This window comes from Papilio machaon, chromosome 7 (assembly GCF_912999745.1).
Source record: "Papilio machaon chromosome 7, ilPapMach1.1, whole genome shotgun sequence".
NCBI classification, from domain to species: domain Eukaryota; kingdom Metazoa; phylum Arthropoda; class Insecta; order Lepidoptera; family Papilionidae; genus Papilio; species Papilio machaon.
The window spans coordinates 4,110,069-4,124,971 of record NC_059992.1 but is presented as its reverse complement, the minus strand read 5'-3'; the positions used below and the strand labels follow the sequence as shown (position 1 = coordinate 4,124,971).

At 31.4% G+C, this 14,903-nt stretch overlaps 1 protein-coding gene across 1 annotated transcript in view; it reads right to left on the bottom strand.

The window, feature by feature from the left end:
- Positions 1 to 1,260: 1,260 nt before the first annotated feature.
- Positions 1,261 to 14,903, bottom strand: part of LOC106714869 (neural cell adhesion molecule 1) — a 30,307-nt gene continuing 16,664 nt past the window's right edge. Inside the window, exons 2-11 of the mRNA XM_014507989.2 lie at positions 4,492 to 4,607; positions 4,102 to 4,294; positions 3,628 to 3,759; positions 3,393 to 3,548; positions 3,216 to 3,306; positions 2,957 to 3,059; positions 2,590 to 2,748; positions 2,121 to 2,235; positions 1,635 to 1,727; positions 1,261 to 1,512 (exon numbers count right to left, since the gene is read on the bottom strand). Coding sequence (XP_014363475.1) covers positions 1,319 to 1,512; positions 1,635 to 1,727; positions 2,121 to 2,235; positions 2,590 to 2,748; positions 2,957 to 3,059; positions 3,216 to 3,306; positions 3,393 to 3,548; positions 3,628 to 3,759; positions 4,102 to 4,294; positions 4,492 to 4,607 — 1,352 coding nt within the window. The 3' untranslated portion in view covers positions 1,261 to 1,318. The remainder of the gene's footprint in view (positions 1,513 to 1,634; positions 1,728 to 2,120; positions 2,236 to 2,589; positions 2,749 to 2,956; positions 3,060 to 3,215; positions 3,307 to 3,392; positions 3,549 to 3,627; positions 3,760 to 4,101; positions 4,295 to 4,491; positions 4,608 to 14,903) is intronic.

Here is a 14,903-nt window from a genome sequence, read left to right as displayed (position 1 = left end):
AAAATAATTGAATCAAGCGCTGGAACATTCATACCCAAAAAAGTAAATTAAATTTTCCTTGCGTTAGCTTCTTATATATTGTTAGAAAACTCCATTTCTTTTCTTTGCTTTTTCCTGGAAAGGCAATCATAATAATTGGTAACACTAAACATAAATTTACTTTCTTTTTGTAAAGGAAATTGCCAGCTCTTGATAGTAGTTTAAATTTAATTTACTTTTTGCAAATATCTGATTTAAAGTTTTACTGTAATCGATCATCACACTTATAAGGGTTTTTTTTTTATAAACTATTAGATTTGAAATAAAGTTCTTGGTATAATTAATTCCGAACTTTCTAATATTGTCATAGTTATAAAGTTACTCTGTAATTATATAGTTATATGTCTATATAACTATCTTATAAATTAAAGAATAAAATATCGTAATGCAACTTATCAAAATAACAGTATCTTAAACTAACATTTACAAAATAATATTAAAATGAATAAATACATTGTAAATTATTAAATAAGAAATGAAAATAAGTTTTATATGAAACTGTTTTGTCATTAATGAAATTCTTGCAAGAAACTTATTATACATTGTTTAAATTTAAATATAAATATAAATTAGTTCTAATTTTTGAACATCGAATGTAATAAATATTTTATTGTATTCTGAAATGTTATGTTGGAATAAATATTATTGAAGTTATATTTTGAGTACAATTCGCATTTGGTCAATTTTTTAATAGCGCCCCTTATCCTACGAAAGCAAAACATGGACGCAAATTGTGCACCTACACAAACATAAATATATGAAACTTAAACATTTCAATAGTGTCCACTTTAAGTATGGTCGTAAATAAATTAATTAATTAAATTACTATATTTTTTTCTCACACCAAGGAAACATTTTTCACAATATATAACCTAATTTAAAATTTAGGCCATTATATATAATATATGAACACGTATTTAATTTGAAATAATAGACACCTCTTCTAACATAAATTGCATATAATTTACATAAGGCGGGGAATGTATTCGTAAAACTTAAAAGTAACTTAATTATTTCCTTAATTAAAATGAAATTGAATAATTAAACTTGATTTACGGACATAGAAATAGTTACAACTCTGTTTAAACAGTAACGACTAGATAAAACATCGTTTTTTACTTAAGTTCACTTTAATATTTATTAATTCTACACATTCATAACTTTCGAAGCTTTGTTAACAAATAATTGCAACATTTAATAACTAATATCTAGGAAATTACAACGCTGAATGTGTCAAAAAATAACTGCTTAAAGAAACTGTTAAGAAAATATTAACATTTTAAATATTGGCAATGGCTAGAAGAGATGCGATGAGCAATGTTAGTGAAGCAATGAATTTGATAGCTTTGTCCGTGGTTTTAATATCAGCGGAGATGATGTCCACCCATTCCGAGTGGCCGGCTGCATTTCGCGTCCGCACTCGAGCGTGGAAGGTGGTGCTGTTTGGCAGAGGGCCAACCGTAAACAACGTTTCTGCACATAATGAAAAAGTTGTCAACAAAATCTTTAATTACAAATAAATTCTTTTATTAAGTGGCTTTTACGCCTACGCTTTGTGTGTGGGAAAAGTAGTAATAAAATGTAAATATCTTTACCATTGGCATTTTCAATGTCGATATCGAACAACGAGGCTGTGTCCCATTCAGGTGGGTAACCCTCTCGTTCCGGTACTAGCTCAAATGAATAACCTGAAATTAAAAATAATACCAATCGTAGATTAAATGCCGTACAATCTGTAGAATGTTACAAAGGCGATAAGATTTTCCGAGAAGAAATCTTACCGACACTGCAACTCACTTTTGCAACATATAATTTATTTTAATTTCTCTTTATTCATAATCCGACTAATATAATAAATGCGAATGTTGAGATGGATGGATAGATAAATAGATGGATGAATGTTTGCTGTAAGGTTATTAGAAATTGGCTGAAATTTGGCATATATATGTAGAATATAGTCTGTAAAAATACATAGGCAACCAATTCAATTTTTTTTTAATTCCGCGCGGACGAATATTCGGCAACAGCTTGTACAAAAATAAAAATATGTAATTAAGTATTTATTAATAAATTATTCATACCAATAACAACAAGGTTTTCTGGATCGGGAGCTTTTTCGGATTCAAAATCCATATTGCAAGTGAAGCAGGTCACGTTGAACGTTATTGTGCTCACATTGGACGCGTACACGCCAACCTAAAAAAAACTTATCGTCATATCATAATAATATAGCATTTTTGTATTATCATTATAGTAGTAGATAAACTTTTAGGCAGCATAAAACAAAATTCAAAATTCGCTCAGTGGTATAGCCAAATAAGTACCCTGAAAAGTTATGCTTTTCGTGATGTAAATAAGATATTTTTTATGTTTTGTCTGATTATAATTAATAACTAAGGTATTATATGAACCAAGCTCCATCTATCCGTTAATATTTCTTTTTTGTTTTAGTTTAAAATTTCTTTTTTGAGACCTTAAATCTGATGACAGTTCTGTATTTGTTAATACAATGTAGTCCCGTTGTTCAAGGAGACCAGTTTTTAGACTTACTTCATCAGGAGGATTTGGTTTATTGCCTTCAGTAACGTGGAATACAATCGAAGCTTCTCCTTTTGGATTTTTCGCAGTGCATTTGTACTCTCCGTAAATAGTTTCATTGTGCATCCTGAGCACTAGAATAGAGACATTGCCGCGGGGTGACGTCACCACCTGAGAGAGAGATGTATTAATGAACGGGAATGAGAAGCGTTTACGATTCTTTTTGTAGTTGTAACGCATCTAAAATTGATGTTGTTATACATATGATGTCCAAATAGAAAGTTCATAAGAGAAAGGACAATGAAGGTTAAAGGAAATAATAAAACTGATATTTATAAATCTTACAACTTATTAATATTTTAGGAAATTTAAATATTACCATGTCTTCGTCTTCAATAGGCTCTTCAAATCCATTTTCATATCGTCTGAACCAACGAAACGTGGGAACTGGGTGAGCAATTGCACTGCACGAAATGTTTTTACTAAAATTCAAAACAATATATTAATTGGCAATCTGAAAGTTACTATTACGGACTATCTAGCAACAGCCTAAATGACTTTCTTTGTCACTTTTTTAAAATTTAAATTAGTGTGTGTGACTATTATATGTTTTATTGCCATATTTACGTTAGACTTACGTTTCATTTAAAATTGCGTACACTTCCTCTGTTCTGTAAGTTGATGTTGGATAAATTTCTTCTGTATCACTGTTAAACATAATTGGTTTATCTGAAAGGATAAATTTTATTTCTCTTACGTCCAATTTCAATGCAATCTATTGACGATAACCAAACTTGTTTAGTTGCAATACTTACGCTGAACGGTGAGCTGTACTCTTTTGTCGGTGTAATATCGCAGAGAGTTTTGTGTAACTTTGCACACATATTCACCAGTGTCTCTGTGATTAAGTTCTTTTATCTCTAGTTGATAGTTATCCCTGATCTTCCTCACAACATACTTCTTAGATTTATCTTAAAAAAATAAGAAAACGTTATATTTTATTCTATAATCTTCAAGAAAATTAGAAAATCGAATGTTTTTTAGTATTACCAGATAACACTTGTATATCTTTGTACCATTGCACAACAGGTTGTGGTTTCCCTTTTGCTTCACAGTTTAGCTTCACCGATTTGCCTTCTTCTCCTTCAAAGCTCTCAAAGCGATTGGTAATATTGACTCTTTCTAAAAGACAAGTATTTATAACGGAATTTTAAGAAAAGTCATATGTATTTGTTTTTGAAATCCTCAATAACAAATCACGTGATTTTACTTTTACTTTTACCTATAGTAAAAAGGTCATTGATTCCTTTAAAATAAATTTTGAATTTCATTGCAATTGTCATTGATCTCTTTAAAATAAATTTTGAATTTCATTGCAATTTTCATTGATTTCTTTAAAATAAATTTTGAATTTCATTGCAATTTTCTGAAATAGCTTTGGATTCTAGTTCTTTTTAATATTGTCTTTATTCATAAAAAAGTACATGAATGATAATTCAACTCAGATTATTGAACATCACTTACCTCCTACTAGAATCTCAATAGTTTCATTGAGCTCGCCAGCTTTACAAGTCCAGTTGCCGCTGTCTTCGATCTTTAGGCTGTGAATGATGAGAGGGAGAAGGCTGTCGTTCTTCTGCCTCTCCACGTATACCCTGGTGTTTGTGGTAGATCGACCCTCGACGGCCTGGCCGGAGGGCGAATACCATTCTAAGTTCTGCAACAAAATAATTATTAAAGTTGGTATTGGTTGATTTAATCAGAAACTCGATATCTCTGCGAATGCTTTTATATTACTTGGGCTGCTATTTATTTCAATTATGATTATTATCATCCTTAATTAATTAAATCTCCATTGGTTCCAGAGAATTTTCAAATTATAAAAATAATATTTTCAATTGCAGTAGTACTAACCTGTTGAAGATTTTTTCCCTTGCAGTAAATAGCTTTCTTCTCCCCGGCATTGTACACAGACGATCGTGCTAAAACTCGAAGACTGGGTGCGTCATCACTATCTTCAGCTGTTACCACTGTAAATAAACGTACGAATTAACAATTAAATATTAAGTAATTATATTTTTATGTCTCAAAAATTTCCAACTGTTCCAAAATATTTTTGTAGATACGTTATTATTAAAAAAAATAGTTTAAATATGTCAAAACAAAAGTTTGCTTTTAAATTTCAAGAGTAAATTCTATTCACAAAGTTACAATGTTCTGTATACATATTTGTAAGAAACATTAAGAACACACGAAGTATTTAAACTGTAAGGTAAGTGTCAAGTTTGTAGCTGGGCCTAAACGACGGGCCAACTCCATTAGCAAATTAAACTTCTGAGCACTCTTAAGAAACATATGTTGAGATTATATGAAATTAATTTAATTAAAAATACCTTACAGGTGGCAGTATATTAAGGTATTTTAACTTTTCCATATAATGAATAGATAAGCATTTATTTAGGATTTGAATAACTCCGGACGTAATAAATGTAAACTCATTTTTGCCATTAATGGGATTTAACAGAATTTGGAGACAAAAGCGTTCTATTCTCCTCCCTAATACCGATAATTACATTGTTTGATGTTAAACATATTATATTGTAGTCACTATTTCATAACATAACTTTCGGTTGCAACTTTGTCAGAGTGGAATTTACAAAAATTTGTCTAAGTTACTCTTGCTTACATCAACTACCTTCAGATCACATTTTTTTGTTCATGGCTCTCCCTTCGCAGGTTTTTGTACCAGATGTTGAGTATCAGCTATTAAAGTTCCACCAAAATCAGTTTAGAGTTTAGACGATCCAGTAATTAATCGGAACGAATGCGGATAAGCGGACAAACAGACAGACGACAATAAAAATGGATATTCGTTATAAGCAACATAAATACATAATATTAACGAAAGATTGTTTTTTGTTTTTATAAAACATACAGACAATCCAATTTTATTATTAGTATAAATTTATCTCGAAACGCAGTATAAGTTTCGCATATCTCAGTTGAGTGATATAGACTTTCTTTAATGCTTTCCTTGGATGCATTTGATTCGGGATACGGGTATGAACCCGGAATATTATTTGGGTAAGGTCAGTCGGGCTTCTCAGTTTTTTTAATTACTTAGTTGAAGAAAATTATTAACATTATTTATACTAGACACAAGATACTACGTTGATGTATTTCGTGTCTTAACGTAAGATACTTCGTTTAGGATTATCGTGTTTAGTTCAATTTATGGTAACCCGAGCACTTAAAGGGGCTTACAGTTTAAAAGCGATAAGACCTAAACATACTTGGGATTAATTACTCACATAGACAGTTTTTGTTACAACTCGTTTAGGTAAATTATACTATGTTTTATTGTGCAACATAAAAAAAATAAATTTTAGACTACATATATACTAGGAATTCAATTACTTTAAATTTTTGAATTAATTTTTGAATACTAATGTACATATTTTTTATTGGATGTGAGTCATACTTCAAAATGAGTTTATGTTTTTGGAAAGGTTATTATGAAACGGTGTTAAATACATATTATACTTCTATAAAAATTCTTCAAAGATAAAATGAAATGAGTAAAAATGTTCTCCATACGTTGTTGTCGTTGTCCATTTCTCCTTGACTCTTATGATTTGTGCATGCGTTTGATTTGTTAAATTAAATCGGCCTTGAATAGATGTTAAATCAATATCAAACATACATTACGTAATATTCTACCACACTTATATAATATTTGTTCAAATCATTTATGGTGGATTTTATAAATAAATGAACTTGCCTTTTAACCTTAGGTTAAGATATATTTCACATTTGCTTCCTTCCAAAAAGTAGGAGACTTTCTAACAAAAAATGGATAAACGTACATAAAATAACGTTATTTTCTCTTTTTTCTTCTCATCGTTTTTATTACGGACAAAAGGATATTTTTGAATCAAGAGAAATAATATAAAAAAGAGAAAACGTCCACTGTATTTAAAACATTCCGAACACAAAAAGGTGTGCGATGTATTGTTTCGTTTACGTATTGTTGTAGGCCGGTTTTAGTTCTGTATTATAAAGTTTTGTTAATAAAGTTAATTGGTACCGTGACACTCCCCTGCCGTGGTACTTGTGCTGGAACATAATATGTATCTTTTACTCTGTGTTTTCAAAGAGAATGTAAGGAATGACAGTATGTATGTATGTACAAGTGTCATCACATTCAAAACCTACTGAGAGATTAAATCGTATAATTGAGGGAGTGAATCTAAAGTATATGGTAAGAAGTAAGGTATTCAAATTAAACAATTTTTGGACCTAATTCTATCTTCTAGATTTTTATTTTCTGCGTGTATCAAAATTCATTGTTTTATCAATTTATCGAATCGCCCATAGACAAACGTCACGCTTGCAAAATTTGGATTTCAGATTCAGTTTCATGCACTCAGTATTTTCTAAAACAGACAACTTAGACGAAAATCTTTGTGCTGCACCTTATTTCGTATGAAGGTTATCTTTTAATACTTATGAAAGTCTATGACTCTTATGTGACTCCTATTTATTTTCTATCATCTACGAGTCTGTTGTAAATTAGAAAAACTATAAAACTTTTATCAAATAACTTGCCATTGAGCTAATAATAGAATCTATTTACTCGTACCAAATATTATCTTCTACGAACATTCTCACATTTCTAATACGCTCCATTACAACTTATAGCAAAAACCAATTTAGTTCAACAAAAACATCCAATTTCATTGAGAAAAAAATCCCGACAAGTCAAAGTAAGTGCTACGGATTGTACATCTATCGCAAACGAAATTTAAGTTCTTAAACAATCTCGAAACTCAGTTTTAGTGCTACGAAAAATTTCTTTCAAGTGTTTTAATCTTTCTGAAACACGAACTTTTCTACAATCAAGTCAAATCATTCAAACGTCATATGAAACAAGATTTTTATGAGGTACTACTTACTTATGTAATAATTCCTACGGAAACATTTTTGATACAATCCATTTTTATCAGGATAGTAAATCTATGTATTTTAGTAAACGGTTTAATGCTTCGGAGATCTTCTCTATGCAAATCAGTAAGTCCCGAGTTATAAATTTTTTGTCTATGCGTAGTCCTTTCCTTATGTATATGAAAAATGGAGTCCCATTTACTGACGCTCTTAAGCGATAGACCCTTTTGCATATGTCAGTACCAGCAATGCTTTAAATCTTACTTAGGTTTATGTATAAAAACAACTTGAAAATCAATAGTTGATTATATTTTCTATTTTGTGCAGTAAAAAGGATCTTGTAAGTGATTTTTAGTCTGATATTTTAGATGTTGATGGACAACTGACATCCCTATTCAGATGAACGCCTGTTTGATAAATTATATTATAAAGATAATTAACACGAAGTAAATACCACGCCTAAAAATTTTTCTTTTGTTAACAGACTTTAGAGACAGACATTTTATTATTCTTTACAACCTTAATATATTGAGGTACGTGAATAACACTTTTTGGGATAAAAGGTAGCTTGAACTTAAGATTACGGCTTCATCAATTTGATATTCGCCAGAAATAGGATACATTACGTTCATCCCAGATTTTATAAAATTGTATTTTATTACCTACCCAGGTTGATTTATATAACTATGATGTTTTAAGGGTTTATCTAGAGTTATTACTATGTATGTATCTTATATACACAAGATACATTAATTAAGTTAATCGATATTTTAAGATGATGAAATTTTTGCGTTACTTTTCGTACTTATTTATTAGAATCCAATTACTTTAATTTTTATCTACTATAAAGGAACCTCGAGTAATTACTAACCCTCGGAATTATGACCCGTGGGCGTGTTTTATTACGTCCCATTACATAAACAACATTCTGTTTGCCTAACTGCTGAAAAACTCAAGTTTTTCCAAGTTACAGACGTATGACGGTAAGTTAGTTGTTGAAATACACAGCAAACTTACCTTTATTTAACGCAAAAGAATTAAAGTATCACTTTCAGATAATTTTGTTCTTCAATTCAAATGTCAATTTCTTTAATAAAAAAATCATCACACAAAACAAAATATATTGTAATTGAACCCATAAACCTAATGTTTATAATTCAAAATTTATTAACATTGTGTAAAATTAAAGAAATATTGATATAATCAAAATACAAGTTTTTGTTGTTCTAACTTTTTTACTGTTTCTTATCTCTAAGATATTTGCATCAATTGATTAACCACTAAGAAAACTTTAATAATTTAAGTTTTTTCTTAATTCAACTTTAATTCCAATCGGGAGGTATTGGGCCTAGTTACTCCTAAATCAAATAAGCCCTGAGCCCCTCCGTGGAGACATTTATACATATATAAGCTGAATACAAGACAAGACAAACGGATTTAGAATAAACGATACGGGTATGCTAGGATTGCGCTAAAAGAAAATGAGTTCCTACTCCGGGTTACGAATATCAGTTTTTTTCTAAACGCATGATCTGATAAAGGTTACATAGTAGTAAATAATAACCTCTAATTATTACGGAGTCAGCTAAGATCTGACTCGTGCTCTGGTCTCGTATGTAACGAATGATAATAGATTTACAGCACTACAAGTGCTTCATCCGATTATAGAGAGGAAAAGGGTCTCCTTATCATGCGCGTCGGGGGTGTTCCAGCTAAAGAAGCAACGTGTTACTAACACGTGACGTGACGTGACGTGTGCGATAATTCAATTATTTTAGATATCCATTTTAATTTTATTTAATTATACTCGGATTAGATAACAATAAAATGTTCGGTATGCAAGTGGTTTATGAGAAATTAATTTAATTTTTAATCAAATTTTACAATTTTATTTCACATTAACAATGAGCTTCGGTTACGGTTAGCATCGAGCATAGATACCGTTACTCTTCAAATAATAAATGCCCATTAGAAACGCCTATTAAACAAATGGAGTTACATTCTGGTAAATTCATACTGGCGAAGTAATAACGTCGTAACGAGGCAGGCAGATGGCGCGTCTTGAGCCGAATACTGCATAATGTGCCCTCTTTCAATTCCAAACACTCACAACTCTCGCAGTTCGGGCCGTCATTTTCACAATCACGTTTAATTTACAGCTAACAACAATTTGGAAGCAACGCTACACTGTTCTATTGTTATTTCCATAAACCTCCGCCGCACAACGTTATAAATTCGCAACAAACGTTTCGTATACGTAACAAAATTGAAATGAATGTGCCGAAGTTGGAATTTAATTTATTTATATAAGTATTTAACCTTTTACTTTTGCGAATTTATGACAAATTTAATATTTAGTAACAAAGACTTGGGTGTTGTTAAATTTGGAGGAACACAATTACTATCATTATAAAAACCATCTAAATGACTCTCTCCTCAAAATAAACATATGTAATATTACATGTACTAGCTTCACGAATTGTGTACGTAAACAATTGTTTACCTAATAAACAACTTTGAAAAACCTCAGTACATCAGTTTAGGCCCTTTGTTCACAAGGCAACGTTACACCAGCGATTTTAGTCGACATACGCAATGTTCACAGCGCGCGTCGCCGAAATTTCTATCTGTCATCGCCAGACAGGTTCGCAACCCGTTTGTCAAGATCGTCGTTAGAAAAATTGCTGTAATTTTCAAGATGGCGGAGCAAATCTATGCAGTTAACATGTACTGGCCGAATAGGCGATTGTTGTGTTGTCACAAACACAACATGAACACGCGCAACGCAATTCTCGGGACGCATCTATGGTTGTATGCAAAGTAATATTGTATGCAATATTAGTCGACGATTTACGTCGACTTGTGTACAAAGGGGTGTATAGTGACCAATAATAGGTTAGAGTCATGCAATGGCGATACCAGTTCTACTCCCTGCTCAATTGAACTAATTACTTCAAGTGTTAAACACCGTATGGATACAATTATTGATAGACGAACAAGTTACTTATTTTAACACTAGTTTACGAATTTTCCTAGAACACATTTTATACATGGAGTAATAGCGATAGCTATTCCTGGCGAAATTTCGATGCATTTTTATCAATGTATAATAATTTTTTTTGCCTCTACCTCTGACATGGGAAATCAGAGTCTATGTTTGCTATTCACTTTCATACCAGTTCTCGCAGTTATTCCTCTCGCACTTTTATTCAGCATACTTTTTCTTTCTTACATTCATCATCTTTTGTTCCTTTTTCGGGTGGGATTCCCGATCTATGTTAATGTATACAGTTATGCCAGTAATCCCAAACAAACCTTGCCTCAGAATAAATATAAATTTACACGAAAAACATTTACGAATCAACACTGGCAGGTGAAGTAAATGTTAACTGTAAAGTTTTAGAAATATTATAGGAAGTATTGTTCGTTGAGTAACGTTATTGAATTTGACGAGCGAAGGCAGCAGGTGCGATTCTGCTATTAACTTCCTTGAAAATATTCCTCAAATAGATAAATATTAAATTCCATGGCATTTCTCACAATAAAATGGTAAATTATCTTTAGTTTCTAATTTAGGGACATTGTAAAATGAGACAAAATAGTCAATTGCTGGCCTTACTAGACTAACTAGTTATAATTCAGTAAAACATTATTTCCAATGAATATGATATAGAAATAATATATATGTATATATATATATCAAAATATAACGCAACGTGAAATCCTAAATAAATTTTTATTCCCTTAAAATATTTTCGTCGTCAAAAATAAATACTCCAAATGTATTCCAAAGAAACATTATTAGCCACAAAAGCTGCGCGCTTGCTGTGGTTAAAAGATAATACCTCTTGCTGCAGTAAATTTTAAAGAGCACAGAACATTTTACAGTGTTGGATTACCGCAGCGTATTGTTCAATTTGAATAGATAAAAACAATGTTATTTATTTCAGTATTTTTAAGCTAATAAATGTCAGAACATAAACTAATATTGAATATAAGAATATGAAATGTATTTGATCGCTACATTCAAAGATGATAAGAGTTGATGGAGTAGTTCCATGTTTCTATCCGTTGATATGAGCTATCCTATATTCTACAACACTAAAGAGACGACGCAGCGACACTACAACGTAGTACCATTCTTAGAATAAAAAGCACCACTCGCAGAAAAATCACACAATACATTGCTTTAACATGACAATAAAAACACGGACTAGGAAATTATCGTGTTGCTAGTTGCATTCATTTATAAAACATACATTAGAATGATCAAGAGAATTTGCAAGACATAATGTATCGCGTAACAAACGTATCAAGCTGTTACCACCGCATCGCGACTAAGTACCCTTTCAATCTAATTGTCACTTAGTATAACTGATATTAAGCTAATTGTGTTTGGTACTGGCCACTCACTATACCTAGGTAGGTAGTAGTAGATATACGAGTTTAGAATATGTTGCTTTACTAACAGTACGACGATTACATCTGTTACATTACAAAGATACTAATCGTAATTGCTTATCTGAAATAATTAAAAATCTTTCTACTCAAGCTTGGGTCAAATGTTATGAATTCTTTGTTGAGTTTTGTTTCAAAACTATTATGATGCTTCTGTCTTTTACAATCTCGATTATATTTGAATGGAATAGATATATAATAGTCAATGAAACTAAATATATTAATTGACTTTAACAGTGGTTCAACTGAACTTTTAAAAAATGAAACTACAAATTATTTCTTTCACTTCTTTAAAATGTTGGCCTCACTTTATACAAAATATTTTTCATAAATGTTATCTTGGAATATTATTGCAGTCTATTTTGAAGACGGTTTCACAATTCAAATAGATATAATAGACAAATGCGAAGAGATTGTTTGAGATTTAAAGACGGCAGACGGCTCGCGGGCGCCGCATGTGGCGACGCTGCGTCGCCTTCGTCTGATGACGTCACTGAAGTATTGTAGGTCAGTAGAGCAGGAAAACATGTAGTCCCTGGATTCAAGGTTGTTATGTTAGTTTCAAGGGAGTACACCTACGGACTCATGATTCAAATTAACTACTAGCACAGGTAATGTTCATTTATAAAGTTAAATTGATCTTTTAAAAATTGTATTATTTCATAATAACTCAAGCACTTAATGATTTCTATTTATTTTATATTACATGGTGACAAACCTTTCGCCGTTATTCGCTAAAACAGCGAAGTGATCGCTGACCATAGTCATCTGCATTTGCAGATGCGTTGTCTACTTGTCATCAATCGAGGAGGTGACGAATAGAAAGAGGATATTTTACCTTCATACGTGACTTCCCTTGCCAAATCCACATACTCTTACCATCCTTTCCTTGTATGATAAGGGTAGAGAGGGGACAAAAATTAGGCCTTCGGCATGCAGACTCATGAGACAAAACGCGCAATTACTTCCACTTCTCGCCTGTCTTCTGTATGATTGTGATATTGCACCGGGCGAGCCGGCCAATGTATGCAAAAGATATTATTGTGCGCTCTATCACTATTTTAAGTTACCGCTACTATAAATTACCTCTATCAGCAATTAATTGTAAGCTAAAAGCTTACATATACTATAGATAGATACTTTAATGTGGTCTTAATTACTTGGTTACTTCACAACATTTGTGAAAATCCATACCATATGTTAATATATATACCAACGCGATATATATATATATATTGCGAGGCTTTACCTATGTAATATATTTAACCATTATTGCTACACTTTATATATGTATTTATATGTATTTTACTAAATAATTCGTGTATTATAATCAGATACGGACTACACTAAACAAATATTTGTACCGATTGTAATCGGCCCGTCCGTTATATTACTTTGTTGTACCTCTATATTGCAGAGTATAGATCTAACCCTATCTGTTCAGAGGAAAGAAATACTAGCTTTTATAGGTTACTAGTAGTCGCCCGCGACTCCGTTCGCGCGGAATTATGTTCTACATCTATGCCAAATTTCATCAAGATCCGATGAGCCGTTCCGGAGATACCTTCAAATATGCATCCATCCATCCACCTACATATTATTCACATCTTATCTATATATATATAAAAGAAAGTCGTGTTAGTTACGCTATTTATAACTCAAGAACGGCTGAATCGATTTGACTGAAAATTGGTGGGCAGGTAGCTTAGAACCAGGAAAAGGACATAGGATAATTTTTACCCCGTTTCCTATTTTTTGTTCCGCGCGGACGGAGTCGCGGGTAAAAGCTAGTTTATAATATTAGTAAGATATAAATTCCATTTAAGAAGTGACAACTGAAAAAACAAAAGATAAGTCGATCTGAAGGAGGAAAACTTGCTGAGCAGATCCTACGTGAGTGAGCCATATGGCAAGAGAATGATGAGGTGACAGATTATGTAATTTTTGAGCCGTATTTTTTACTGTTTTTGCTCATCAATTTATATGGACGTCATTAATTCCACCCCCTCCCCATCGTCTACGTAATAGGCTTAAACTTGACAAGGTGACAGAGTTAATACCATTAGAACTGTTTCCGCGTAAATACTCCTACCACTCAAACTAATGATTGAATTTGATGTTTGTACGTTACAGAGTACAGAACTTATCAAGTAGTATTAATGTTTCGAATTTGCCAAACAGTTATAAATAGGTCATATTCGTTGGAAAGTTTATTATAATATTATACGCCAACATAAATAAAATTGTTTTTTTTAAACATACATAATACGTAATATACGGAGGGATACAAAAGATTTACCGACGAATTGCTTTATAGTAGTCTGAAGTTTAACTTAAAAAAAAAAAAAAAAAAAACTAGCTAATGGTTATAAAATATGTAAAATATTTTAATAAGTCATTATTTGAGGCAAAATTACGTAGTTTTCCAACTGAAGATGAATCGATTGTTTTAAAAACACTACAATGTCTTAGTTATGTAATAAACATTTTTGTTATTAAAACTTACAACTGAGTTAGGTGCTATTTATTTGTTAGAAAAGGGGATATATTTATAGTTCAGAACATATAAAACTCGAAAATATTTTAGTTCAAAGTTCGAAAGTAGAATAAATGTGGAAACAGTGCCAAATGGCGCAACAAAATATTTTTCTCTGAAACTCCTCTGGCATACATATTACAATAATAGATTGCAATAAATTTCTGAATAGGTCAAATTTCTAACATTAAGCCTTACATATGGTATAAAGATTTAGGTTACAATTTTATCCCGTTTACTAGATTTTTGATGGAAAAAAAATGGAAAATGGAAACAGATTGAGAATTTTTTATGTGAATATCTTTCTTTTGATACATAGAGGAACTACTAGGCAATCAACTGCTACAAGTAAATTCAATTCAGTAAGCGAAGCATCAAACCCGATGTC